This window comes from Caretta caretta, chromosome 1, assembly GCF_965140235.1.
Source record: "Caretta caretta isolate rCarCar2 chromosome 1, rCarCar1.hap1, whole genome shotgun sequence".
NCBI classification, from domain to species: Eukaryota; Metazoa; Chordata; order Testudines; family Cheloniidae; genus Caretta; species Caretta caretta.
In genome coordinates, this window is record NC_134206.1 from 43,213,190 (window position 1) to 43,240,059 (window position 26,870).

Here is a 26,870-nt window from a genome sequence, read left to right on the forward strand (position 1 = left end):
GCATTGCCTGGATCTCTTCCTCCCTCAGGTAAGATATGGCATCCTGTGGAGAACCATATCTAATGTTGCAGAGAGGTCCAGGGGTCTGGACATTTGCCTTAACACTATAAATTATTATCTTAGGGCAATGTTATGTCTATTCTGAATTTTGGCCTGAAACCAGGTTATGAGAGGTCTATGATAGTGGCTGTGGAAACATATGTTTGAAGGCATTTTTGTGCAAGCTTAATATGAAGCTTGCACAGAAACGGGTGATAGACTGGGTTGTAGTTGGCTATGTCTGTTGCATCTAGCCAAGGTTTCTCCACAGTTGTTCTAACTGTAGTAAGGCTTTGATGTAGGAAGGAAGATTACATCTACAAATGAAGTATTAGCAATGTCAGCCAACAGATTTGTTAATGATCTTTTTTACTAACTAAGAAGGGCAGGGACCTCATTTTCAGTTGCCTCTCTGAATATGTCCAACATTTCGTATAACATAAACAGGCTGAATTCATGAAATGAAAGCAGTCTTTTTATGGAATCCAGAATCATACATCCTGTCAGGCTCTCCTGGATGTGGGTGATCATTTCAGTTAAGATAGTCGCAGCACATAATGGTGAGTTCTGCTGTAGGCACTCTAGGGTAGTGAAGCAGATCACCACTGTGTATGGTTCTTTTCTGTTTTGGTAGCTTCTGCAGAGATGGAGAAGGATGTATTGCAGGCCAGGAAATCAGTATATATGTAGGTCTAGTGGGAGTGTTTTGATCTGTTTCCTTCTTAGAATTGCATTATCATTTTCTTTTCACCATATTCTCTTTCACACTCGTGTGGCTTCAGTAATATATGCATAGTTCTCAAAACATCTCTCCCCTGTTGCTATTTTACATGCCTACACAGAGGGAAGCTTTACTAAGCTGAATCTAAGTTTGTGGACACGTGTTCTTGAATGTGCATTACATTTTAAGAACGTTAGTTAAAAATGTCATATAGACTTTTTGATGCCATCTTGAGTCCCCAGCCCTAATATCTAATGGGGGTTGTTGGAAGTTCCTGATGGGCCAAACTAGGTTTTGTCAGGACCCAGAGAGCTAAATGAGGCTTGTCAGGGAATAAAATGACTACTAAAAATTGTGAAGGGTTGGGAGTAGCCCTGATGAGCATTCTTAAGGCTTGTGTGTGGTTGGGAATCTAGACAAGTGCTTTAAGATTCACAGGGAGGGTCCAGTGAGTCTTCTCCCCTCCTCCCCCATGGACCTCAGGAGAGTCACAAAAAGAGGAAATGCCTCTCCGTGGTCACCTCCCTGCAAATACTCTGTTCTTCAACCCCTTACCCTCATTGCAGAGCTTCTGAGGCTTGCAGGAGCAAAACTTCCTTCCTACAGATCTTAGGAGATGCTCAGTAGCGTTCAGGGTGGTGGTGGGAGGTGTTAGGAAAGAAGGAGTTGAGGAGGCCCAGTCCTTATCTATACTACAAGTCACGCCGACAATCAGAAACTTGTATAATTGCATTGCTTGTACATTTCACACAACTCTCCTTCTGTTGGCAGAGCGAGTCCACAGTTGGAGCTCTAGCATTGACAGAGAGAGCAACGCACTGTGGATAGCTATCCCACTGTGCTATTTGCCACCTTCTGCAGCTAGGAATAGTGGGAAGGTGGAATGGATCACAGTGTATCATGGGTGTGGGCTCAACATCCCATGATGCAGTTTTTTCTGTCCCATCATTCCAGGGGCTTCCAATTGCGTTTCACTGCATTTTTAACAGCCCCTGTTTACTGTGCGTTTCTGCCTGAAAGGATGGATACCACACTTCTTTCTATTGTTGTGGTAGCTGTTATGAACACATTGCAGATGGTCATGCTTCCAATATGAACAGGAATCAGAGTTGTTTGACCTGCTGTGTGCCATGAAAAGAAACAACACCAGATTATTTTTGACATTCATTGAGCAACTGCACACGGTGGACTGTCACTTTTGAGCTTGGGAAACAAGCACTGAGCGGTGGGATCGCATTGTTATGCAGGTCTGGGATGATAAGTGGCTGCATAACTTTTGGATGCAGAAAGCCACCTTCCTGGAAGTGTGTACAGAACTCACCTGAGCACTGCAGTGCAAGGACACCAAAATGAGAGCTTGCCCTCTCAGTGGAGAAGTGCAAGGCGATCGCTGTTTGGAAGCTGGTGACTGCAGACTGCTACAGGTCAGTTGCGAATCAGCTTGGAGTTGGGAAATCGACCAGTGGGGCTGTGTTAACGCAGGTGTGCAGGGCCATTAGTCGCATCTAGTGACGAAGGACTGTGACTCTTGAAAATGTCCATGAAACACCGGATGACTTTGTGGCAACGGAATTCCCTAACTGAAGAGGGGCGATAGATGGAATGCAGATTCAAATTTTGGCCCTGGACCATTTTGCGACAGAGTACATCAATAGAAAGGGGTAGTTCTCTATGGTATTTCACTGACATCAATGCATGCGGAAAGGTGCATCTTCAGGAACACTGTACAGAAAGCTACAAGCAGGGACTTTCTTTCCAAACCAAAAGATTCCAGTGCGGGATGTTGAAATGCCCATAATGATCCTGGAACACCCAGTATATCTCTTATTCCCATGGCTCATGAAGCCTTACACGAGAAACCTAGACAGCAGCAATGAGCGCTTCAACAATAGGCTGAGCAGGTACAGAATGACCATGGAATATGCCTTTGGCAGATTAAAAGCATGCTGGAGCTGCCTTTATGACAGGTTATACCTAAATGAGGAAAACATTCCCATAGTCATAGCAGCCTGTTGCATACTCTATAATACTTGTGAGGCTAATGGTGAAAAGTTTTTCCCAGGGATGGAGCACTGAGGCAGATCACCTTGCTGCTGATTTTGAGAAACTGATTTTGAGCAGCCAGATAGCAGGGCTATTAGAGGGGCACAATGGGGGGCTATTTAAATCAAGGAGGCTTTGAGGCACCATTTTGACAATGAGCTCCAGTAATGTGTCTTTCCATAAAGCATTTTGTCATGCTTTGTTAACTTGCCACCTTGCATGAAAATGTTGATGATTCCTGATCATGATTTGAACTCAGCAAATGATCAAATTCCCACTGTGTATTAATTCCAGCAGCAACCACCGTGTGTAGAACACAAATAAAGATTGGTTATCTTTCAGAAAGTATGTTTTTATTAAATTCCAATTAAGAACACACAAGGCTTGGTGGGAAGAGAGAGAACAATGAAGGGCAGTGTAGGCTCTTATAGCTGTGTGTAACTCCAGCTATCGTTTTGGAACCTGTCCAAAGCTGTGCAAGGAGTGAATGGGGTACCAGCAATTTGCAAGGAATGTTTGGGAAGGGCATGAAAAGCAGTTCTGTATCGGCTACAAGGGGGCTGAGCACGCATTAATTCTGCCTGTAGCGTGATTAGAGATTTCAGCATCTCTATTTGCTCCTCCAGCACTTTTATCATCTGCTCCTGGCCCATTAAAATTCGTTCCTGACTCTCCTTTCTGTCCTACCTGTCTATTTTATACTTTTCTTTTAAAGTCTCTCTCCATGACCTGTGTTCTTGTTTTTCGGCCTCTGAGGGTTGAAGTACCTCTCAAAACATGTTCTCCGTTCTCCTCCTTGGTTGCTTCCTTATCCGGCAGAGGCACTCTGCCAGTGTGTAGGCAGTTCCTCTGAAGGCCACATCTTCAGAAGCACAAGAAACAATAAACAGAAGCATGATTGTTAGTGTATGCACAGCACTGAATCATTATAAAATGTAAAATGCACCTTTTTTAAATAGTAACCAGTTTCTCACGGTCCCTTGGCAAGTACACAGCTTGGCGAATGCCCTAAACATGGTGAGTTCGGCCCAGGGCTGGGGGATGTTCAACGTAGGGCAAAGGGTCTCTGTGTTTTTTTTTAAGGGGATCACTGCAGGCGACTAGAGACAATATTGTAAATTCTGCCACCATTTTCCACAGGTGGAGGTCATTGAAGCTGATATCTCACTCTTGAAGGTAAGCAAAGATTTAAAGGCGCATCTCTTGCATGCGTGCAGCTTCAGACTGGGTCCCTATGCTGCTTGCCAGTGTGCCACTTTGATCCCTGCATAAGTGATTGCTGATTGTGGTGGGAAAGTTTCCTACAATGCGGGAAGGAACAAAGTAGCTCTGACAAGAAACCTTCAGCAGAGGATTGGCAAATACCTCCAGGAGTGTTTCCTCGAGATCTCTCTGGAGGATTCCTGTGAAATCTTGGTGTGTATTAACACTGTTCCGTCACACTGCATAGCCGCACAAGGGAATGTGAAGCACAGGCAAACACAGCTAGTCTTCTACATTTCTATCCCTTCACCCACTTCTAGAATATACAAAGCAAAGGACAGCTCTACCTCATATAACCGAGCAGCAACAACTCAAAAATATCACTTACCAGAGCTCCCCTCTCCTGCATCATGCATACCAAAGATGGACTGCTGGGACTAGCTAGACCCCTCCAGAGTGGAAAGCAGGTCCTGACTTATCGTGCTACCGGACGACCCTCCCATGTGCTCTGTATCATCCTCCAACTTGACCTCCTCGTCCATGACTTCATCCTTGGAGTTGAGTCCACTGTCTCCAGCCCTGCTGATGTATCCATGAGGCTCTTGGTGGTATAGGTGGAGTTGCCGCCGAAGACTGCATCCAGCTCCTTATAGAAGTGGAAGATCTTCGGCACAGCTCCAAAGCAATGTTTGTTTCCCTTGCCTTCTGGTATGCATGCCTCAGCTCCTTCATCTTTGCACGGCACTGATGTGTGTCCTATTCATAGTCCTTACCTAACGTGTCACAAGATATCTGACTGTAGGTTTTGAAGTCCCTGCAACTGGAGCGGAGCTGGGACGGTACAGCCTCCTCTCCCCACAGCGCCAGCAAATTCAACAACTCAGGCATTCTCCAAGCGGGGGAGCATTTGCTGCTTGGAGTTGCCATGATCAGCTGGTAAGATCAGATGTGAGCTCTCCATGCCAAGTAAACAGGAAATGGGAATTTCAAAAATTCCTGGGCCTTTAAAGTGGGAGAGGCAGAAGCCTGTGTAGCTGGGTTCAGGGCAGCAGAATGCTGACCATACCAGTCAGGATGGACATTATGGGACATCGCTTGGAGGCCATGTACGTGACATAACCAAATGCAGCGTCTACACCAGTGGCGGGCACCTGCGGCCCATCAGGGTAATCAGCTGGCGGGCTGCAAGACAGTTTGTTTACATTGGCATGGCCACCCGCAGTTCCCAGTGGCCGCAGTTCGCCACTGGCAGTTTGGCAAATGGGCTTCCCACAGCTCCCATTGGTAAAATATCCCTAGGGAGACATCGCTATTTACCTCACTGCAGTCTGAAAACTGACCATTTATTCCTACCCTTTGTTTCCTATCTTTTAACCAGTTACTGATCCATCAGAGGACCTTCCTTCTTATCCTATGACTGCTTACTTTGCTTAAGAGCCTTTGGCGAGGGGCCTTGTCAAAGGCTTTCTGAAAATCGAAGTACACTGTATCCATTGGCTCACCTTTGTCCACATGCTTGTTGACCCCCTTAAAGAATTCTAATAGATTGGTGAAGCATGATTTCCCTTTTCCAAAAACCATGTTGACTCTTCCCCAACAAATCGTGTTCATCTATGTGTCTGACAATTCTGTTCTTTACTATAGTTTCAACCAATTTGCCCAGTACTGAAATTTAGGCTTACAGGCCTGTAATTGCCAGGATCGCCTTTGGAGTCTTTTTAAGAAATTGGCATCACACTAGCTATCCTCCAGTCACCTGGTGCAGAAACTGATTTAAAAGATAAGTTACATACCACAGTTAGTAGTTCTGCAATTTCATAGTTGATTTCCTTCAGAACTCTTGGGTGAATACCATCTGGTCCTGATAGCTTATTACTATTAAATTTATCAGTTTGTTCCAAAACCTCCTCTAATGATACCTCAATCTGAGAGAGTTCCTCAGATTTGTCACCTAAAAAGAATGGATTAGGTTGAGGAATCTCCCTCACATCCTCAGCCATGAAGACCAATGCAAAGAATTCATTTAGTTTCTCCACAGTGACCTTATCCCCCTTTGGCATCTTGATTTCCAATGGCCCTAGCAGGCTTCCTGCTTCTGATGTACTTAAAAAATAATTTTGCTGTTACTTTTTGAGTCTTTGGCTAGCTGTTCTTCAAATTCTTTTTTGGCCTTCCTCATTATATTTTTACACTTCACTTGCCAGAGTTTATGCTCCTTTCTATTTTCCTCAATAAGACTTAACTTTAATTAAGTAACCTTTGACACTGTGCCATAGATCTTAATAAGAGGAGTCCAGTAAAGTAGAGTTTTACAGCGGTGGGGTGATCTATGAAGTGGCAAAAACATATTACACTTATTGAATTCTGTTGAACATCTTTGGTTTTAGAGCGTGGTCTCTTTTCCAATATGCTTCAAATTTGATAGAAAAGGTATGCTACTCTGCACCTAGCTGTAACCTTACCCATATAAAGACTAATATACTCTTTTCATTAATTTCAGAGTGAAGCCAAAATCAGAATTAAAAATGGAAACTCAGTTGCAATCCTTATCTGTGGTCAAGCAGTTGCAACTATACAATTGCTCCTGTACTATTGTAGAACTGACTATACACTGTGCTTTCAAATGCACTGAGTAAGCAAACTGGAAAAAAAAAACCCTTGTCTCCTCTAATTTGAGCTACAGTAATTATAGTTTAACTTATAAAAATAGTAGGTTTGGGGAAAAAATGAGAGAAATGTGATTTTAAGTTGTCCCTTTTTTAAATAGAATTGTAGCTCTCAGTATTAACAAAAATTACTACACCGTGTATAGAAAAGGAGTACTTGTGGCACCTTAGAGACTAACAAATTTATATGAGCTTGAGCTTTTGTGAGCTACAGCTCACTTCATCGGATGCATGAAGTGAGCTGTAGCTCACGAAAGCTTATGCTCAAATAAATTTGTTAGTCTCTAAGGTGCCACAAGTACTCCTTTTCTTTTTGCGGATACAGACTAACATGGCTGCTACTCTGAAACCGGTACACTGTGTATGCGAAACCAACTTTTTAAACTGCTTATAGCTTATTTTTATTCTTTTACTCATGGTTGGCCAAGAGCACTTCCAGTTTCACAGCCTCCCCTTTGGTCTCGTTACATACCTAGGGTGCACGAAAAGTTCTCACTGTAGTAGCAAACCAGATGTGACACCAGGTTTTTTCATACCTGGATGACTGGCTCCTGGTAGGCCAATCTCATTAGGAAGTCATAGCAGCAGCAGGTTCTTTTTGGTACCTTCTTGATACCTTAGCTGTTGCATAAATGCAGGGAAGTCCGTTTTGTCACCCACTAGGACAATAACATTTGTAGGAGAATGGCAGCACTCAGCCTCTGTGAGATCCTTTCTCTGCACAGACAGATTTTATGTGATGTGCAGCTTGATCCCTTGCATCAGCCACAAACTGTGGTGTGCCAGTGTTTCTCTGTTAGGTCACATGCACCTATGTTAACATCGTTCACCAGACTTTACTTATGGTGCCTTCAAACTTGGCTACACTGCACCTGCTGACCAAACAGGAATCGCATTGTCTCCCACCATGACTGTACTCACCAGAGTTCTCACCTCCCTCGCTTGGTGGTCCAACCCAAGCAAAGTCATGGTGGGGACTTGTTTCAGCCCTCTCATACCAAAGGCCACCATCCTGACAGATGCCTCCCTTATGGAGTGGGGCACTCACCTGGACTACCATATTGCTCAGGGTACCTGGATCATAAACTTTCTGGAAATGAGAACAGTCTGTCTTGTGTGCAAGACCTTCCTTTTCCTCATTCTCCTCATACACTTGCTCCATGTAGAGGTAATATTAGACAATATCACCACAATGGTGTATATAAATAGGGAGGAGCAAGATCCCGTCTCCTATGCCTAGAAGCAGTCAGGCTTTGGAACTGGTGCATCAGAAACAACATTACGATACAGGCCACATATCTCCCAGGTGTACACAACTCCCTGGTAGACAAATTAAGCAGAAGTTTATCTGCAGACCACAAATGGGAGATCCACATCACAGTTTTAACCAGCATATTCACATAATGGGGAGCTCTGCTATGGGACCCCTTTGCATCCCATACAAATGAAAAGCTTCCCATGTATTGCTCCAAGGAAGCTATAGGCCACGATTCCCAGGTCAACACTCTCCTGCTTCCTTGGATGGACGGTCTCAGATACGCCTTTCCTCCCATCTCTCTACTACTGCGAATTCTATGGACGATCGGTTGCAACAGAGCCACCACCATCCTCCTAGCACCCAACTGGCCAAGACATTTCTGGTTCATGGAACTCTCAATGGTGTCCACATGCTCACCTATCAGGATGTGCCCATTTCAGGATTTCCTAACTCAGGCAGGGGGTGGGAGGGAGGGAGATCAAGCATCCCAACCTTTGCTCATTCCGGTATTTGGATGGGTGTTGGAAATAGAATGTTCAGGTTTCACATCTGTTCAGGAAATCCTTAACCAAGATAGAAAGGATTTTACTAGAGCCTGCTACCTGGCTAAATGGTGACGCACTTTGGCCTGGACGTGTCACCACCAACAATCGCTAGATGCCATAGGTATTCTAGTTATCCTAGACTATCTCCTCTCCTTAAGAACTTCAGGTCTAGCACTTAATTTGCTGCAAGTACACTTAGGGTATGTCTATACTACCCGCCGGATCGGCGGGCAGCAATCTATCCAGCGGGGGTCAATTTATCGCGTCGTCGACCCCCGAGCGCTCTCCCGTTGACTCTGGTACTCCACCAGGGCGAGAGGCACAGGCGGAGTCGACGGGGGAGTGTCAGCAGTCGACTCACCACAGTGAAGACACCATGGTGAATAGATCTAAGTACATCGACTTCAGCTACATTATTCACGTAGCTGAAGTTGTGTAACTTAGATTGATTCCCGCCATGTAGACCAGGCCTTAGTAGCAATTAATGCCTTCCTCCGGCAGAGGGACAATTTGTCTTTACACATCTGGCTCTTGTGAGACTTGTGAGGTGCTTGATCAGGACTTTGCCACTGGTCATTATACCTGTACCTCAATGGGATCTCAACTTTGTCCTATCAACGTTCACAGGTCCACCCTTTGAACTGCTCTCCGACCCAGTACCCATGAGGCTGCTGGTTCCTCAGGTACCCAGGGCATGATTAAGCCTAAGACTATAAAGTCCTAGGCTCTGAGAGGTAATCAGTACCATCAACAGAGTGAGGCAGCAAGAAGAGTACTGCCTCTTCTCACTCAGTACCTAAGAAGATGATGGAGATGATGATCTCCAATACTTGCAAGGCCATAGACCTTTTTCTCCAATTGGACCTGCAATTGAACATTCAAAAATCCACCTTACCCCCCTATGCAAAACTTTGAATTCATAAGAGCTCATTTTGATTCAGTAGCAGCAAGAGCCTACCTCCCAATGCACAGATTCATGGCCCTATTCAACATAGTCAATACAATCCAGATCAGCCTTCAAACTATGGGCCAGAACTGTCCTCAGCTATTGGGACATATAGCAGCTAGTACTTTCATTATGGATCATGCAAACTGTGAGTGTGATGCCTTCCAGGTGGCTCAGGACCGTTTATTCACTGAACAGACACAGTCTAACTACACTGTTTTCCATACCCATCTTCATAAAGGAATCTCTCAATTGGTGGAAATACCCTCACAATGTTTGTGCAGGAGTCCCTTTCACTTGCCCTCCCCCAGCAATTATAATGACAGATGCATCCCTGTTGGAATGGGGAATGCATCTGGACACCCACACAGCCCAGGGCAGGTGAACATCTCAGGATAACCCTCTGCACATCAACCTCCAGGAACTCAGTGCAGTCAGATACGCCCATCTCCAGTTTCCACTACTAATCAATTGGCAAGGAGGGGCAAGATAACACTCCCTCTGTGCCAAGACTGTCAAACTTTGGAATTGGTGCATATGCATTCAGATTATCATCACAGCATCTTACTTCCCAGAAGTTCAGAATGTGACTGTGGACACACTCAGCAGGCATTGTTCTCAAGATCATGAGTGTGAGATAGATTCCATTATACTTCACCACATATTGCAACAATGAGGCACACCTCAAATAGACATGTTTGTCATGGTAGTAAACAAGAAATATGCTCAGTTCTGCTTCAGAGGTGGGCTGGGTCACCAATCCTTTGGGGATGCTTTTTTACCTTCAGTAGTCGTTGGGTCTACTGTACATGTTTTCCCCTAAATGCCTCTAATAGCCAAAGTTCTACTCAAAATAAAAAAAGGACAAAGAAAGAGTTATTCTAATAGTCCCGACCTAGCCCACACAAACATGGTTTCCTTACCTGATACGTCTGGCTGTTTATTTACCTTTTGCAGCGTGCTAACAGATAAAGACGGAAGCACTCAGAAGATAAGACCCCTTCCTTGTCCTACCTTAATTTTTTTAATAAACATAGCCATTTAGATTATTCAGATTATAACAAGTCACCATTAATGCAAACAAAAAGTACGTTTAGTGACAGTAAAGATTGCATTAGGACACACCCTTTCCATCCAGAACATGAATATCAGGAGTGAAAGGAAGAGTCTCCTGTAATCCTTACCACCTCCATATTACCTACAACATTGGTCCTAGGACCAATCCTACTGAACTTATTCATAAATGATCTGGAGAAAAGGAGTAAACAGTGAGGTGGCAAAGTTTGCAGATGCTACTAAACTGCTCAAGATAGTTAAGACCAAAACAGACTATGAGGAACTTCAAAAAGATCTCACAAAACTATTGGGCAACAAAATGGCAACAAAATGGCAAATGAAATTTAATGTGGATAAATGTAAAGTAATGCACACTAGAAAAATAACTCCAATTATACATACAATATGATGGGGGCTAATTTAGCTACAACTAATCAGGAGAAAGATCTTGGAGTCATCGTGGATAGTTCTCTGACGATGTCCACGCAGTGTGCAGAGGCAGTCAAAAAAGCAAACGGAATGTTAGGAATCATTAAAAAAGGGATAGAGAATAAGACGGAGAATATCTTATTACCCTTATATAAATCCATGGTACGCCCACATCTTGAATACTGCTTATAGATGTGGTCCCCTCATCTCAAAAAAGATATACTGGTATTAGAAAAGATTCAGAAAAGGGCAACTAAAATGATTAGGGGTTTGGAATGGGTCCCATATGAGGAGAGATTAAAGAGGCTAGGACTTTTCAGCTTGGAAAAGAGGAGACTAAGGGGGGGCTATGATAGAGGTATATAAAATCATGAATGGTGTGGAGAAAGTGAATAAGGAAAAGTTATTTACTTGTTCCCATAATATAAGAACTAGGGGCCACCAAATGAAATTAATGGGTAGCAGGTTTAAAACAAATAAAAGGAAGTTCTTCTTCACTCAGTGCACAGCCAACCTATGGAACTCCTTGCCTGAGGAGGTTGTGAAGGGTTTAAAAGAGAACTAGATAAATTAATGGAGGTTAAGTTCATTAATGGCTATTAGCCAGGATGGGTAAGGAATGGTGTCCCTAGCCTGTGTTTGTCAGAGGGTGGAGATGGATGGCAGGAGAGAGATCACTAGATCATTACCTGTTAGGTTCACTCCCTCTGGGCACCTGGCATTGGCCACTGTCAGTAGACAGGATACTGGGCTGGATGGACCTTTGGTCTGACCCAGTATGGCCATTCTTATGTGCTTATTGTCAGTTACTCGCTCACTCCAACACTCCCATATGACTTTCACTTGCATCTAAAAGCACTACATACACTTACGTTACCAAACTTGCACTGTAACCCAAAAGAAACTGCAATCTTATACACTCTTTTAACAATAAATCAGCACATCTGATTGTGGCACATTCCAAGTATTTGGGAAATTAATCTCTTTTATCATTGCTAAGATCACGGTTAAGATTTTGCGATACAGCACAAGTTCGATGAAGTTGGAGTATGTATTTCATTTTGGGATGTTGCAGATGAAAGTGAAAGCTTTATGGGAGTGGGTTATTAGCAGTGTTGTAGGCAATATGAAGGAATATGGCAGACTTTAACTTCTGATTTCCAAGCTTTTAAGGTTTTGTAAAAAGAAAAGGAGTACTTGTGGCATTTTAGAAACTAACAAATCTATTTGAGCATAAGCTTTCATGAGCTACAGCTCACTTCATCGCACGCATGCAGTGGAAAATACAGTGGGGAGATTTTATATACACAGCAAACATGAAACAGTGGGTGTTACCATACACACTGTAACAAGAGTGATCAGGTAAGTTGAGCTATTACCAGCAGGAGAGAAAAAAAACCTATTGTAGTGATAATCAAGGTGGGCCATTTCAAGCAGTTGACAAGAACGTGTGAGGAACAGTAAGGGGGGGGGGGAATAAACATGGGGAAATAGTTTTACTTTGTGTAATGACACATCCACTCCCAGTCTTTATTCAAGCCTAATTTAATGGTGTCCAGTTTGCAAATTAATTCCAATTCAGCAGTCTCTTGTTGGAGTCTGTTTTTGAAATTTTTTTGTTGAAGAATTGCCACTTTTAGGTCTGTAATGGAGTGACCAGCGAGATTGAAGTGTTCTCCGACTGGTTTTGAATGTTATAATTCTTGACATCTGATTTGTGTCCATTTATTCTTTTACGTAGAGACTGTTCAGTTTGGCCAATGTACATGGCAGAGGGGCATTGCTGGCACATGATGGCATATATTACATTGGTAAATGTGCAGGTGAATGAGCCTCTGATAGTGTGGCTGATGTGATTAGGCCCTATGATGGTGTCCCCTGAATAGATAGGTTTTGTGTAAATGGGGTGCAAATTTAACTGTCACTAAATGTAGTTTGTGTTAATTTCCTAGGGCTTTTTTAATATGGAGTTGGTGTACCTCAGCAGATAACTTCCTAGGGTTAGGGATGGGAGAGGGGAGAAGGGGAGCTGCACTTCAGCTGGGAAAAACTGCATTGCTGAAGCTGCTCCAGGCTTTATCAGCTCTCCTAAAGAGCATGAGAGGCTGCAAAATACCTCAGCAAGTTTTGTCTGTCTAAAACATTTTATCCCTGCTTAAAGGTTACTGAAAGTAAGTGCACCAAGAGAAACCCACCATATTTAGCAGTGCCAACATAACCTGTTAGGTGGAGGGAAGCCCCATAAAGGAGTGTGTCGTATCTCACTTTTGAAACATGCAGTAGCCTCTCACTGATACCTGGAAACTGGATATAGTCAGGAGCAGCTGCAGCAGCATGGGGCTTGCCCTTCCTCCACCTGTCTAATTTGCTCCTCCTTCCTGTCTGTACTCTGTTCCTTCCAGTGTGAAGCATATCTCTCAGTCTTTTAGCCTGCCATTGCGTGAAATCAAAATGCATAACAAATGCGTGTATTTTAGTGATTCACACCATGATTTTCAGATTACCATGGTTTTTAGGTACAAAACCTGTTTTAGAGATGTCCTCTTGCTGTGTGAATCACATACAACTGTAAACCATCTCTCCCAATAGAGGTCAACATCAGGGTTTGGGCCTAGATGAGGACCCTGTCACTTGAGCTTCCAGGCGTAGTTGCTCATCTCTTTTCAAACCAATCACTAAAGGAGGACTTGATACACATTTTCTGACTGGGTTGCCCAACTCTTTACTAGTCAGTAGTAGCCTAATGGAGATGAGGAACCCTTGATTCTGTCCCTGGCTCTATGAGAAGTTTGTAAGTTTAGTTGTTAGAAACTGACTTTCAGCTTTCAATATTCTGTTTGGAAGGTAATTGACTGAGTGGATAAGTTGTATGTTTGCCATGATAGAGACCCTTATTCTGTTCCTGACTGCCTGGCATAATCTCTCTGGGTATGTCTACACTGAGATAAAAGATCTGCAGTATGGCTGTGGCTGGTCTTGGTTAGCTGAACTAGGGCTTGGGCTGTGGTACTATAAAACTGCAGTGTAGACATTCAGGCTTGGGCTGGAGATCAGGGTCTGGGATGAAGCGAGGGAGGAGGGTCTTTCAGCCCAGGGTCTAGCCCAGAGGTGGGCAAACTACAGCCCGTGGCCACATCCGGCCCGTGGGATTGTCCTGCCTGGCCCATTAGGTCCTGGCCGGGGAGGCTAGTCCCCGGCCCCTCCCCTGCAGCAACACCGCCACACGGGCAGCGGTCTGGCCCGCCGCTCCTACAGGGCAGCGCAGAGAGCGCAGCTGGCTTCAGCTGGGAGGCGTACTCCTGCTGCTCTGAGCAGAATGGTAAGGGGGCGGGTGGTCCCGGGGTGCAGTCAGGGAGCAGAGGGCGGTTGGATGGGGCAGAGGTTCTGGGGGGGCAGTCAGGGGACAGGGAACAGGAAGGGTTGGGAGTGGGAGTCCAGGGGGGCCTGTCAGGGGGCGGGGGTGTGGATAGGAGGCGGAGCAATCAGGGGACAGGAAGCAGGGCGGGTTGGATAGGGGGTGGGAGTCCCGGGGGGCCTGTCAGGGGGCAGGGGTGTGGATAGGAGTCGGGGGAGCAGTCAGGGGACAGGGAGCAGGGGGGGTTGGGTAGGGCGTGGGGTTCCAGGGGGTGGTTAGGGGACAAGGAGCTGGGGGGGTTGGATGGGTTGGAGGTTCTGAGGGGGGCAATCAGGGAGTGGGAAGTGGGAGGGGCCAGATAGGGGGTGGGGGCCTGACTGTTTGGGGAGGCACAGCCTTCCCTACCCAGCCCTTCGTACAGCTTTGCAACCCCAATGTGGCCCTCGGGCCAAAAAGTTTGCCCACCCCAGTCTAGCCTGAGCCTGAATGTCTATGTGCAGTTTTTAGCCCCGCAACCCAAGCCTGACCCATCTGACCCAGGCTCTGAGACTCAGTGCCACAGGTTTTTTATTGCAGTGTAGACGTACCCTTTGTTAACCTATCTGAAAAATTAGGGAGGGCTTGTGTGCAGCAGCTCAAACTTGATTGCTTTCTGTTGTTCAGGTTTGTGTCCTTGGCCAGTAATAAGCATATGCTGAAGTGCATGATAATATAAACAGCAGCTATGTGAGCATAGCCAACTGGCGGGGGAGGCTTTAGCCCCCCTCAAAAATTTTGGGATTCCATTAATATATAAAGGAAACACTGACCATGGAACATAGTTGTTTATCTCACTTTATTAAAAGTGGACAGATTTAGTCACAATACAAAACTACTAATTAAAGGGATATTCAACAGCTATTATTTTTTTAACTCTAGTCCCACCTAATAAAAATAAGTTGTCAATATCCCCAAGTTAACAGAGGTAAGATTTAAACCCATGATCTCCTATTTTACAACTCAGGGAACTTTCCCATAGGCTACAGGGGTTTTGGTGGAGGGACAATCCTTCCCTGTATTGTCTTACTGGAACTTATTCAGTGACTGAAGAGGTTTTTCACCAGCAGACATGTAACTTCAAATGTGGTGGGTTTGTCTTCGCACACAATTGCACTTATTTCTAAAACATGACAAAAAGCTATATAGACAAAGGCTAACTAAGTATAATTGCTAATGTTGGAACTGGCATGCAAGGAGCAATATGTGGAACAAAGCCCAATGCCCATAGTACTTCAGATATCTTGCAAAGGGCATCTGAAAAAAAGTGAGATAGTCCAATAAGAAAAACTACCAAAAATGATTTCAGAGTACATATTCTCTTTGTACCAACCAATTTTTCATCAAATCACTGTGAAATATTTAAAGAGTACTCAGTTTGCATTCTATATTTTGTTTACCATTCTTATGAAACTTGTTCAAAATAAAGGTTTAAAACTCTCTTTGAGCTGGAAACTCCAACACAATCTTGACTGCCACAAACTTGACAGTCACAACCAACTTTAGCATAATATACATATTCTGATGAGAGATAAGAATGGGTTAATTTTAATTATTGGTAATTAGATAATCATTGTTGATCATATCAATTCCAATTTACCTCTTACAGAGATATTTTCCATTTTGTAACACACAGACTGCTCTTACACCGTGTTTGATAAGTGACAAAGAAAATTCTCAGATAAAGCTAGCAGTCCACCCTTAACTCACCATTTCATGCCTAGGTATTTCAGGTATCTTATACTAGTATATTAATTGATTCTCAATACTTGTAATTTTTGGATACACCACTCTCCTGTCCTGCTGTCCTAGCTGCTTTAACTTGGCATTTTCATTGAAGGGTTTTTTGTTGTTTGTCACAACTTTAAGTCATATTTATATCTACTTACTAATATTTGTTTGATTATATACTCCTTGGGGAAGAGACTTGTTTTTCTTGCACTGGGACCAAACACTTCTAACAAATACTACTGAAGTATGATTCTGTGGACACACTGATTACTCCTGGGGGAATTCTGTGCCACTGCTCATGCAAAGAATTTATATCCTCTGCAGATTTCTTTGCTTCCCTGTCAGAAAAACGACTTTCTGAGTCCATTGCTGAGTCCATGTCCCGGGGGAGAACTGCACAGTGATCTCCCACCTCTGTGCAGCCAGTGGTCTGTGCTCCCCAATGTCATGCTGGAGCCTCCACATTCATTTGACAAATAAAATTTGAAGAATTTTAAAATATTGTGCTCAGAATTTTTTTTTTTGGCGCAGAATATTTAATTTTTTGGCGCAGAATGCCCTCAGAAGTAACTGATGTACACATAGCTTGTGACTAAGGCCATTGGAAATCTGTGGGAACCTTTTGAAAAGTTCTGTAGAAGCACTAACAGCAATCAGGGCCACTATCTGTATATTGCCCCAGTTCGTCCATTTATATACCCCACCCTCCCTCCAGTGCAAGGGTCTCCTTCAACTCTGGGGTCAGGAGAGATAGAAGAAAGCCAAATGGAAAATGCCACGTTGAAGGTTGTGTGGATGTCTGTAATTGTGCCCCTTGTATGTATGCATTTTGATCCAGTCCTTCAATTACATGATCACATACTGTTTTTCCCCCTCATTCAGTGCAAGAACTATGGTTGCCCATGCAACCTTAAATGTGGAATTTCACAACTTTTGAGTGCTTCATTTTGCAATATAAATAACATTATTTTAACAGCTGTTTGTGTGATATTATGTTTAGCTGCACAATAAATAGGTACATAAAAGGACATGAATACACAATATACCATTTATTATATTGTATACAGATCTATGTGTATATCTGTGTGTCCGTGTGTACCCTTCTGTGCAAGCTGAGGAGAAGTTCTATGGCAGATCTTGTAATTTTGCTACAGAACGGGAAAATGATGGTGGGCTTGTTCAATGTCTTGAGCTGTTGTGCAAAAATCTCTTGTGAGGTAGAGAAAATAGTCAGAATCCTCTAATCTTCCAGTGTCTTTGCTAGTGGCCACAGCCCAGGTCTGCAGTCAGTCTAGGTGGTTGGTGCTAAGGATTCCATTTGTCATTCACCAATGTTTTTCTAGGGGAGCAAAGCCATTCTCTCTCTCTGTCTCTCTCTCTCTACGATCTGGCCTTTAGTTTGCGACTAAAAATCTTTATAAACGTGCAGTTCTTCAAGTGATTGCAAATGTCCATTACACTGTAGGCACATGCACGCCCAGTGTACAGACTGCTTCAGTGCCCTGAGCATGCACAATGAAATGGACATGTGCAACACATCTTGAAGAACAACAGTTACAGAACAGGTAAGTAACTAGGGTTTTTTTGGGAGAGGGGTTGGGTTTTTTAGTACTGTGCATTTACAATATCTGTTTCTCTCTCTCAAAATAGTTTGGGCCTTTGTCTTGTCTTTGAAACTTGTATGTGGAGAGGGCATTCTATTCATGGTCTCCCCATGCCTGAGGAGAAAGGGAGGTGTTTGGTAAGGCATCGCCTGTGCAGTATAGTAGTTGCTGTCCCTCTGCAGGGTTGAGGAGGTATCCATGTATGGCTAAGAGTATGTGACTGGTTGGGATGGAAGGATTTCATTTTGTAGGTTGTTCTTACATTCCCCAGAACAAAAAACAGCACAGAAGTTGGGGAGAGCCACAAACAATTGTCTATAAGATCCTATATTAATAAAATGCTCTTAAATAGAAATTGTCATATCAGTTCATACCTGTAATCTGTTCTGTTCTGTACCCTGTCTCCAATAGTGTCAGCACCAGTTGCTTCTGAAGATGGTGTAAAACACCTAAAGCACAATTTTGCAATAACATGCCCGTGAGCACTGTTCCCTCTCAGCTGTGCGCATGTGCCCGCGCACAAAGATCCTAAACCCCGCGCACATGGCGAAACACCGCGCACACAAAAAATGAAATACTACATCGGAACCAGACCAAAATATCATTTACGGGCGACTTTTGACATTGTTTGCCTGCCATCTATCAACACAGCCAGATTCTACTAGCTGGCAAGGGGGGGGAAAGGGAAAGGAGGGCAATGAATCGTACCCCTCCCCTCCAGCATTTTGAACGTGGAACGTTGAGCACGTCGGGACGGTCAGGACCCCCACATCTCCTTGTAGTCTGTTCATTTGGCTATGTACAAACTCAAGTATGCATGAATAAGTCAAAATGCCTGGCCATAGTTGCTAAGGAACTGCAAAGATTTCCCAGAAATGAACAAAGGTAAGTGTTGTTTTCGTGACTGAAATCTTTCAAAGGCATTGGACTTCATACATTTACTCATGATGTTTTACCATTTCCCCGCGTTTTTTTTCTGCAGATACATGGATGTGATCGGAGCTATGCACAAACTTCTGGTATCCTGATCTGAATGATCTCCCATTTGCCCTTTTGTTGAGTCACGCTGTTAAGCGCATTGAAATAGTAGCTATATAATAAAAGTATTAATTTTAAATAAACCAATCTGGTAAAAAATCAATCCCACAATGTCACTGTCTAGAGGTCTAAAGCGTAAAAGAACAGCGACTTCATTTAAATATGATGGCTGGATGAAACTATAGAGACAGTTACACCGAAGTCACATAGTGTAATGCTTGTTAAACTTCGTGAAATATTCACATATGATGAGGACAACAGAGTGATTTGTGTATATTGTCGAGATGCCAGAGCTTCAGGACAATTTTCAACAGGAAGAATGTGGAACGATGTATGGAAGTTGGATTTCTTAAAGCGTCATCGGTCAAGTTAGTTTCATATAGATGGTGTAACAAGACTTAGAAACAAAAACCCTTCCTTATGGAGTGGATTGCTTAGCATGATTCTTGAAAGTCCAGCTGAAAAGCAGAGGAAGCAAATTAATCTTGAACGCAAGTGCTCAAACCCAGAAGAAATCAAGGTACTTATTGACAGTGTGTTGTTGGCTATTAAAATGAAAGCTCAGTGCTTTCTGTTCAAGATATTAATGACCATATGGAAAAGTATGTGCGCATACCAGCGAGTTGGGGAAGTAAAAATTATGCTTTTGAATTTCTTGAAATTATCAACTGCATTGTCCAAAATGACCTCATGCATGAAATAGCATTGGCAATGTTTCGTACTCTAGCTGTTGATGAAAGCACTGATATATCCATTAACAGATACTGGATACTCTACTTTAAATATAGATCCATAAATTCTGCACACTATAAAACTTCGTTTGGTGGTCTATTACAATTGCAAGAATGTGATGCTGTTTCAATAGTGTCTGCAATCAAAGAGTTTTATAAAGAACACCAACTTGATCTAATGAAAATGATGATGTTCACATCTGATGGTGCCTCTGTGATGTTGGGCAAATTCAATGGCGTGGCGGCTCAGCTGAAATGTGATATTCCACACTTAGTCCAGCAACATTGCGTTGCACACCGGGAAGACTTGGGGATTTCCGATGCATGGAAAGAGGTCAAACTGATAAGAGACATCAAAACCTTAATGAGAACTGTCTACATGATGTTCTGTCAGTCATCCAGGAGAAAATGCAAATTTCAGGAAATAGTGGATCCTTCTGAATGTGAGTCAGTGGCTTTCAGGCCACTCAATGAAGTGCGCTGATTATCTAGGCACTTTGCACTTCAAGCAATTATTCACAACTATAATCCTCTTCTGGAATATTTTGAGCAAGACAAAGATACTGACCCGGTTTCTAAATACTGCCACAAAAAGCTGAATACCATGGAATATTGAATAACATTAGAAGTTTTGAATGATGTTTTGTCGGAGCTGGCTTCACTATCCACACTGCTCCAGAAACGGGGCCTTACACCTCTTGAAGCATTTCACCTTGCCTGAAGTAAACTGAACAAGATCAGAAGACAGTACCTTGGAGATTCAGTCTTATGGAGTGACAAAGTTAAGGCTCTCTTAGATATGAGCTCTCAAGAAAATAATGAAATTGATACCAGTTCCATAATAACTTTCATAAACATCTTGTGTGCACATTTGGCAGACAGGTTTCCAGAGGATGAAGTCCAGGAGTGGTCCGCTTTTGATTGTGCAGCAATAGTTAAGTGTGACTTCAATTTTGAAATTCATCAGGTCAAATCCCTATGTTCAAAATACGAAGACTTTCTTGCTGAAGAGATTATTGTAGTCAGTCAGTACAATGACTTCAAGTTTGCAGTAGCTGAAAGAATCAAAAGCCAATTGGTTTTAAGTTTCCCGGATATGGTGACATTTGCTCCCCAGAATGAACAGTTTCAGGATCTTGCAGAGTTGATAGATATTGGAGGAACATTCCTAGCGTCAAGTGCAGAATGTGAATGTGGCTTTAGCTTAATGAACACTCTAAAAAACAAACTACGGAATCATTTACAAGTAGATCATTTGGACATGCTGATGTGTATAAGAGTTACCAGCTGGATGGAGGACTAATAGATCTGGACAGAGTTTATATTGAATGGGCAAAAGAAAAAGATTGCAGGGAAAAACAGTAAAGTTAGTTTAGCAGTCTTTGACATTTCGACCAATAAGGAAATTAAAATGCATTTGTAATTACATATCTTATTCTTGGCTGATAATCATGTATTGATATTTTTTAAGAACATTTTAAATTTAAAACACAAACTCTTGTTTTTCTTTTTTTACTTATGATGTCTCTATCTTAAAGCCCATATAAATTGACATAATGGCATACTTATTAAATTGTCTTTATTATATGTTTATCAAAATCTTTTCGGACATGTGTATAGAATGAAAGGTGAAAGTGGACACCAACAGGCAGAAGCCTATGGACTGATAATGATCAAGATTAATATGTGCTTGATATATGATCATGATTCTCAAAAAAAATCATAAAATGTAATGCTTGAAACTAACTTCTGCTTCATGAAGAATGGTTAAATTTCCTTTTTCTAAGTATTTAAAAATGACATTTACAAAATAACATAGTGTAAAACTATTATCACAAATTTCAAATTAAAACTTTTTAAATGTATAAGCATTTTACTTGCTTGGGCGCATTTGCCTCATGGCGCACAAATTTGAACTCTGCTTCAAAAATTTGCACAGAAGAAATTTTGTGCGCACATGGCCTGTCAAAAATTAGAGGGAACATTGCCTGTGAGGGAAGTGTCTTCCTAACTTGAGGCAATAAAAGCTTTATGTCCTAAAGGAAGAGACTTATTATGCCATATACATTTTTATCCTAGCTCATGTAACTGTTTATTTTTATATAAATATCATATCCTTTTTAAAATTTGAATAAGCTCTCTACCTTGATAATATCTTGTGGGAGTGAGTTCCACAGATTATTGAGTTACATTTGTTGCCTTTCAGTTTTACTTGGTGTCTATTTCTTCATGTAGCATGAGAGAGGGAAAATGGGCATATCTGAATTACCTTCTCTTTATCCTCATTTTATGCCTCTTGTTCATTTCCTCTTCACATTAGTACTATTTAAATCTTTTAAATCTTTCCTCATATGGGCATCATTCCATAATTCTCCAGACTTTTGTTACTTCTGCTATAACCTACATTTCGATATCATCTTTATTTTTGTATTCCTACCCGTTCAAAAATATTTCCCAAAATTGTGGAAATAAAAAACTAATTTCTTTGCACAAATTAGTTGTTGGGGTAAGTAACCAGCTCTTGCAATATTCAGATTTAATAAATGCCATCACCTTCTCCTGATTCACAGAGGTCTTGCAGCTTTTCCAGCACTCCTACAATTGTGTTGGGAACTGTTGGTTAAATAGGAGATAGTAAAATTACTAAAATTCTTAGTGGGTAACGAACATTTCAAGCCCTTGTTCTCTGTGTCCATTAACCAGCCCCCTGTTGTATTTGCCAACAGAGCTTTTAAACCTTTTAAGATTTGTCCTCTCTTCAGCAATTAACTTTGTTCACCTTAGCTATGCACCTTAATATCAAAGTGTTCCTTTCCTGTTTTTGTAAATGAATAAGTGCCCAAATACTGCATTCGTCCCAGGTTCTGCACATTCACATGACCAGCTGAATTAAAAAACAGACAGCTCAATAATTCTACCATAAGCTGCTAGTAATGAAGCAGCTGGAGTCCCTGAAGTCCTTTATCATTGAAATGCTCAGTGGTTTCTCAAATAAAGTGGATGACTCAGTATTACTTATAGAAGTAAGGGAGATTATTAGCAGTGGAAGACACATTTGAACTTGCTGAAAAGATGGCTTTTGTCTCTAGAAAGGCCAACTCTCAGTAATAATTACACTCCCAGAAGTCTCTCCTTATTCACACATTCAATGTTTGAATAGCTTGCTATTGCTTGTTAATCCCTGCAGGAATGCGGCTTTGGATATGGGGAGGATGCACAGTGCATGACATGCAGGCTAAACAGATTCAAGGAGGACTGGGGATTTCAGAAGTGCAAACCTTGTCTGGACTGTGCAGTAGTTAACCGGTTTCAGAAGTCCAACTGTTCTGCCACCAGCAATGCAGTCTGTGGGGATTGCTTACCAGGGTGAGTCAATTTCTGTAGATGAAACTTGAAATACAAAATTTAAAACAATTTGCATTAATATTTATTTGTTTGGGTGATTTGGAGAAATGAGTACGTAATTGGGAGTCAGAAAATCCAGAGTACTAATTCTGACACTGTCAACAATTTAGTGTATGGCCCTGAGCAAATCACTTCACTTATCTGTTTTCCCACTTGTAAGATGGGGATAATAATACTTACCCACCTACCTCACAGGAGTATTGTGAGGAGTAGTTCATCAGTGTCTGTACAGTGCTTTGAATACAAAGTGCGATAAAATGCTAAGTATTATTATTACTGTTGTTATTTCTTAAAGAAATCAACATCTGATTAGACATTTCCAAGCTGCAAATAAGTTCCAATTTGACTTCTTCCTCTTACCTCTCCAAACGAATTTAAAAATTATTATAAATATATTATCACCCCAACACTGAAGTAAAAATATTTTTGAAATTCTGAGGAAGTCTCTTTAATCTTGAAATTTTATTTGTGGGTTAACCCTAACACATCTCATTTTCACTGTGATATTTATGATATATTTTTTTACTTCTGAAAAATATTAAATATGTTTAGTCATCAGGTTTTTACACCCTAAGATTTGGTAATAGGGAACTAAATTCTGTGCTCAGTGTGCATGCTTATTCCTTACTTTGAATGGGATGTCACCCACCACTAAAGGCACAATTTGGTCCTATGAATGCATATAGTCACTAATATTGATATCATTTACAGAGTGTACTATGAATTACCTGCAATGGTTTAATGTAAGTGAGAAAGAACTAGATCTTTATATTTTCTTATCATGATTGAAAGTTGATACTCATTTCTAGTTCTAATTCCCATGGTCTCTAGAAATAGGATTTCTATAGGATTTAAATAGGTTGTGTTACTCAGCTAGAATACCCATTTGAAAACCTTACCAAGAAGGAGTAAAACTTACTATTTATATGTATATGCATTGTGCTTTACAAAGTAATAAAGCTACAGATTCCCTGCCCAAGAAGTTTTCAATCTACAGCAGCAAAGAATGAAAAAATGGGGGAGTGTTGAAAAATAATGGCTACAACAGTGAGAGATTGAATTATACTTATGAGACCTGATCCCTTGAAATGAGTTGAAAGAGTCCTGTTAACTTGAGTGATTTGGGTTGGGGCCCATCTTGTTTGTGCCTGATTTCCCCCCCCCCCCAGTACAGTATAGCTTGAGGCAGTGTCTGGACTGAGGTTTGATAAGTTATAAGTGGTCATTATAGCAACTGAGAATGTTAATTATTTATGCCCTGATTCTGCAAAGACTTGTTTACATGCTCAAGTTTACACACTGTGAGTAGTTCCACTGAGATCAATGCAGTTTCTCTGTGTAAAGTTGAGTGCATGTATAGGTCTTTTCAGGATCACAGTGCTATTTCTTATGGTGTACAGATTCATTCCATAGCTACCATCAGGTCTAGATTGTTAGGACTATTGGGCATGAATTTATGAACATATGATTTATCTTCTTCAACACTGGCCAAAATATTTTTGCTTACCCCTGCTACCCCAAGGCCACTGCACATCCTCGATTATTCATATTTAATATTTTTAACTCAAGACTGGTGGTGATGGCTTGTGCTCAGTCCTCCTTATTCTTACACTAAGTTGATGAATCAGTGAGTGTGATCTTGGTGGTTGTCAACTGTTGAACATTAAGGGATCTGGACAAAATTCACGGAGAATTGGTCAAATAAATGAACAGATCAATTCATCAACATGGCATCAGTGTTGGGAATCTCCTTTTAACTAAGCAAGTGACAAACTGGGACTTATGGTTATTTCACAGACCTTGCTGAGTTTGTCTCATCTTCTTAGTCCCACACTATCAATCTGTCTCATCCATTTGTAAAACTAGATTGTAAGATATCTGTGGCAGGGGCTGTTTTTGTGATTTGTTTTTACAGCACCTAGTACCTCAGGATCCTGATCAATGATTGGTGACCCTAGGCATTACCATAATAAATACAATAAATAATTGCCAAGGACTAAGTCACCATTTTATTCCTTCTTGGCAATTGTATAGCAATTCAGATCATTGTCTTACCTGTGAGTCATGTATTTTATTCCATCACTAAAGGGCTCCTAATTAGGCTTTCACACATACCCATACCAACTACAGGCAGTTTTTTAGCACCTTTGGGATGTGGGCTACCTGTACCTTTGAGAGAGTGCGCAAACTTTTACCTCTATCCCTACTCTGTCTCCAATGAATCCAGAAGTGAGTTTTCTTCCTCTAGGAACACTTAGCAATGCCTAAGCAACAACAATTCCAGTTGTTTAAATAATATGAGATATATTCAATAGAGAAAATAAAGAGAGAGGAATTAATCATAATAAAAAATGACGAATTTAAAGACTATGAAAAGCATAACTAGCCAAATGGTTTAGCCTATGATTAAGGAGAATTAAGTTTTGCATCTCAGCAATGGTCTGTATTGCAGTTGCATCCTGGCTTTTAACATCCTTCTATTCTATCTAATGTGTGCTTCCCCTGTTCATATCACAGCATCATACTAGTTTGTTGAGCTGTTGATATATTTTATTTTAATGGGTTCATCGATAATGGGTTTTTTAAATATTAAAAAATGTCTAATTTGTAGGCAATCACATGATCACCAACTTGGTGCCAGTACAATCAGTACTTCGTGTTATTTTAGATAGATCATAAGTGTGCTAGTCACATCAAAGTAAACATTTAATCCAGGAAGTTGCTTTGAAGAAACCACAACTTACATGATTCAAACCTAGTACAAGGCTTGAAACAAAACTAAATAAGTTGTTGAGGTGTTATATGCTGTTATACTCTGGCACAGTTTATTTTAAAACCAAAGTCTCAAAAGCAAGTTAGGAAGTTCTCATATATCCTCTGCTACTTCTCTTATCTGTCTTAAGACTGTATCCCGATGCCCATCACCATAGCTAGCATCTGAGCATTGTGCACAAAATCAATAGCAAAGTTCCTAAAGTCTCATTCAGGAATTTTTTCTTTGTTTATTTTTTGTTCATTTGTTCCTCCACATAGCCATCCCTGTTGTTTGCTGACCCCAGCCATCTGACTTACTCCTCATGCCCTGTTTCAACCCTGTGTATTGCCTCACCTTGCTTTACTTAGCTTATAGATTCATAGATATTAAGATCAGAAGGGACCATTATGATCATCTAGTCTGACCTCCTGCACAATGCAGGCCACAGAATCTCACTCACCCACTCCTGCAATAAACCTCTCACCTATGTCTGAGCTATTGAAGTCCTCAAATCATGGTTTAAAGACTTCAAGGAGCAGAGAATCCCCCAGCAAGTGACCCATGCCCCATGCTTTGTTTGTGAATAAGCTCTAACATGGGTGACAGATTCAAGTTGTAGATTTATCTTATTTTATTTGTACCATGCCCACAGATGTGCTAAATGCCTCATAAATAAATAGACAGGTCCCTGCCCCTAAAAGCTTACAGTCTAGAATTTAAATATGATATGAGTGACAGCACAAAAGGGAATGGAGTGAGGGTGAAACATGGATCATAGGGTGACTTGGCTACTTCACATTCATTCTTTGATGAGTTTTGTAACATAAACATCCTCCTAGTTCATTTCTTGTACAGTTCACAACAGAATTGTGTTTGAGAGAAATATCTTGCTTTTCTGAAGGTTTTGCGTGTTCTTCAAGGGCTTGCTCATGTCCATTCCCATGTATGTGTGCACACACTGCGTACACTATTGCCGAACGGTTTTTCTGAGTGGTATATTTTGTGTCATCTCCAGTGCCGCCTGGAGTCATGCCTTCATGATGCTGTGTATAGGAGCCTGCTGCCCCCTCACTTCCTTCTTTCCGCCTGTGACAATCGCTGGAACTGCTTGTTTTTGCTCTGCGAGTTCTCTCCCCAGTGGACTTCTTTGTATTTTTTCCTGTAAATAGTTATAAAATGTTAGTAGTCAGTGTTTGCAGTTAGTTAATAGTTGTTAGTATAGAGTAGGACCCTGCTTAATGGGGTTCTTTCCCACCGCGGCATCGGGGCATGCCTCAGTCTCCAGGGTTTAAGTCGTGCAAGGCTTGCC

At 41.7% G+C, this 26,870-nt stretch overlaps 1 protein-coding gene across 8 annotated transcripts in view; it reads left to right on the forward strand.

Annotated features, from left to right (window-relative positions):
- Positions 1-26,870, forward strand: part of TNFRSF19 (TNF receptor superfamily member 19) — a 123,999-nt gene that overhangs the window by 28,863 nt on the left and 68,266 nt on the right. For all 8 annotated transcript variants that reach the window (XM_048845811.2, XM_048845770.2, XM_048845788.2 and 5 more), the window contains one exon: positions 22,589-22,767. In XM_048845811.2, the coding sequence (XP_048701768.1) occupies positions 22,589-22,767 (179 nt within the window). The remainder of the gene's footprint in view (positions 1-22,588; positions 22,768-26,870) is intronic.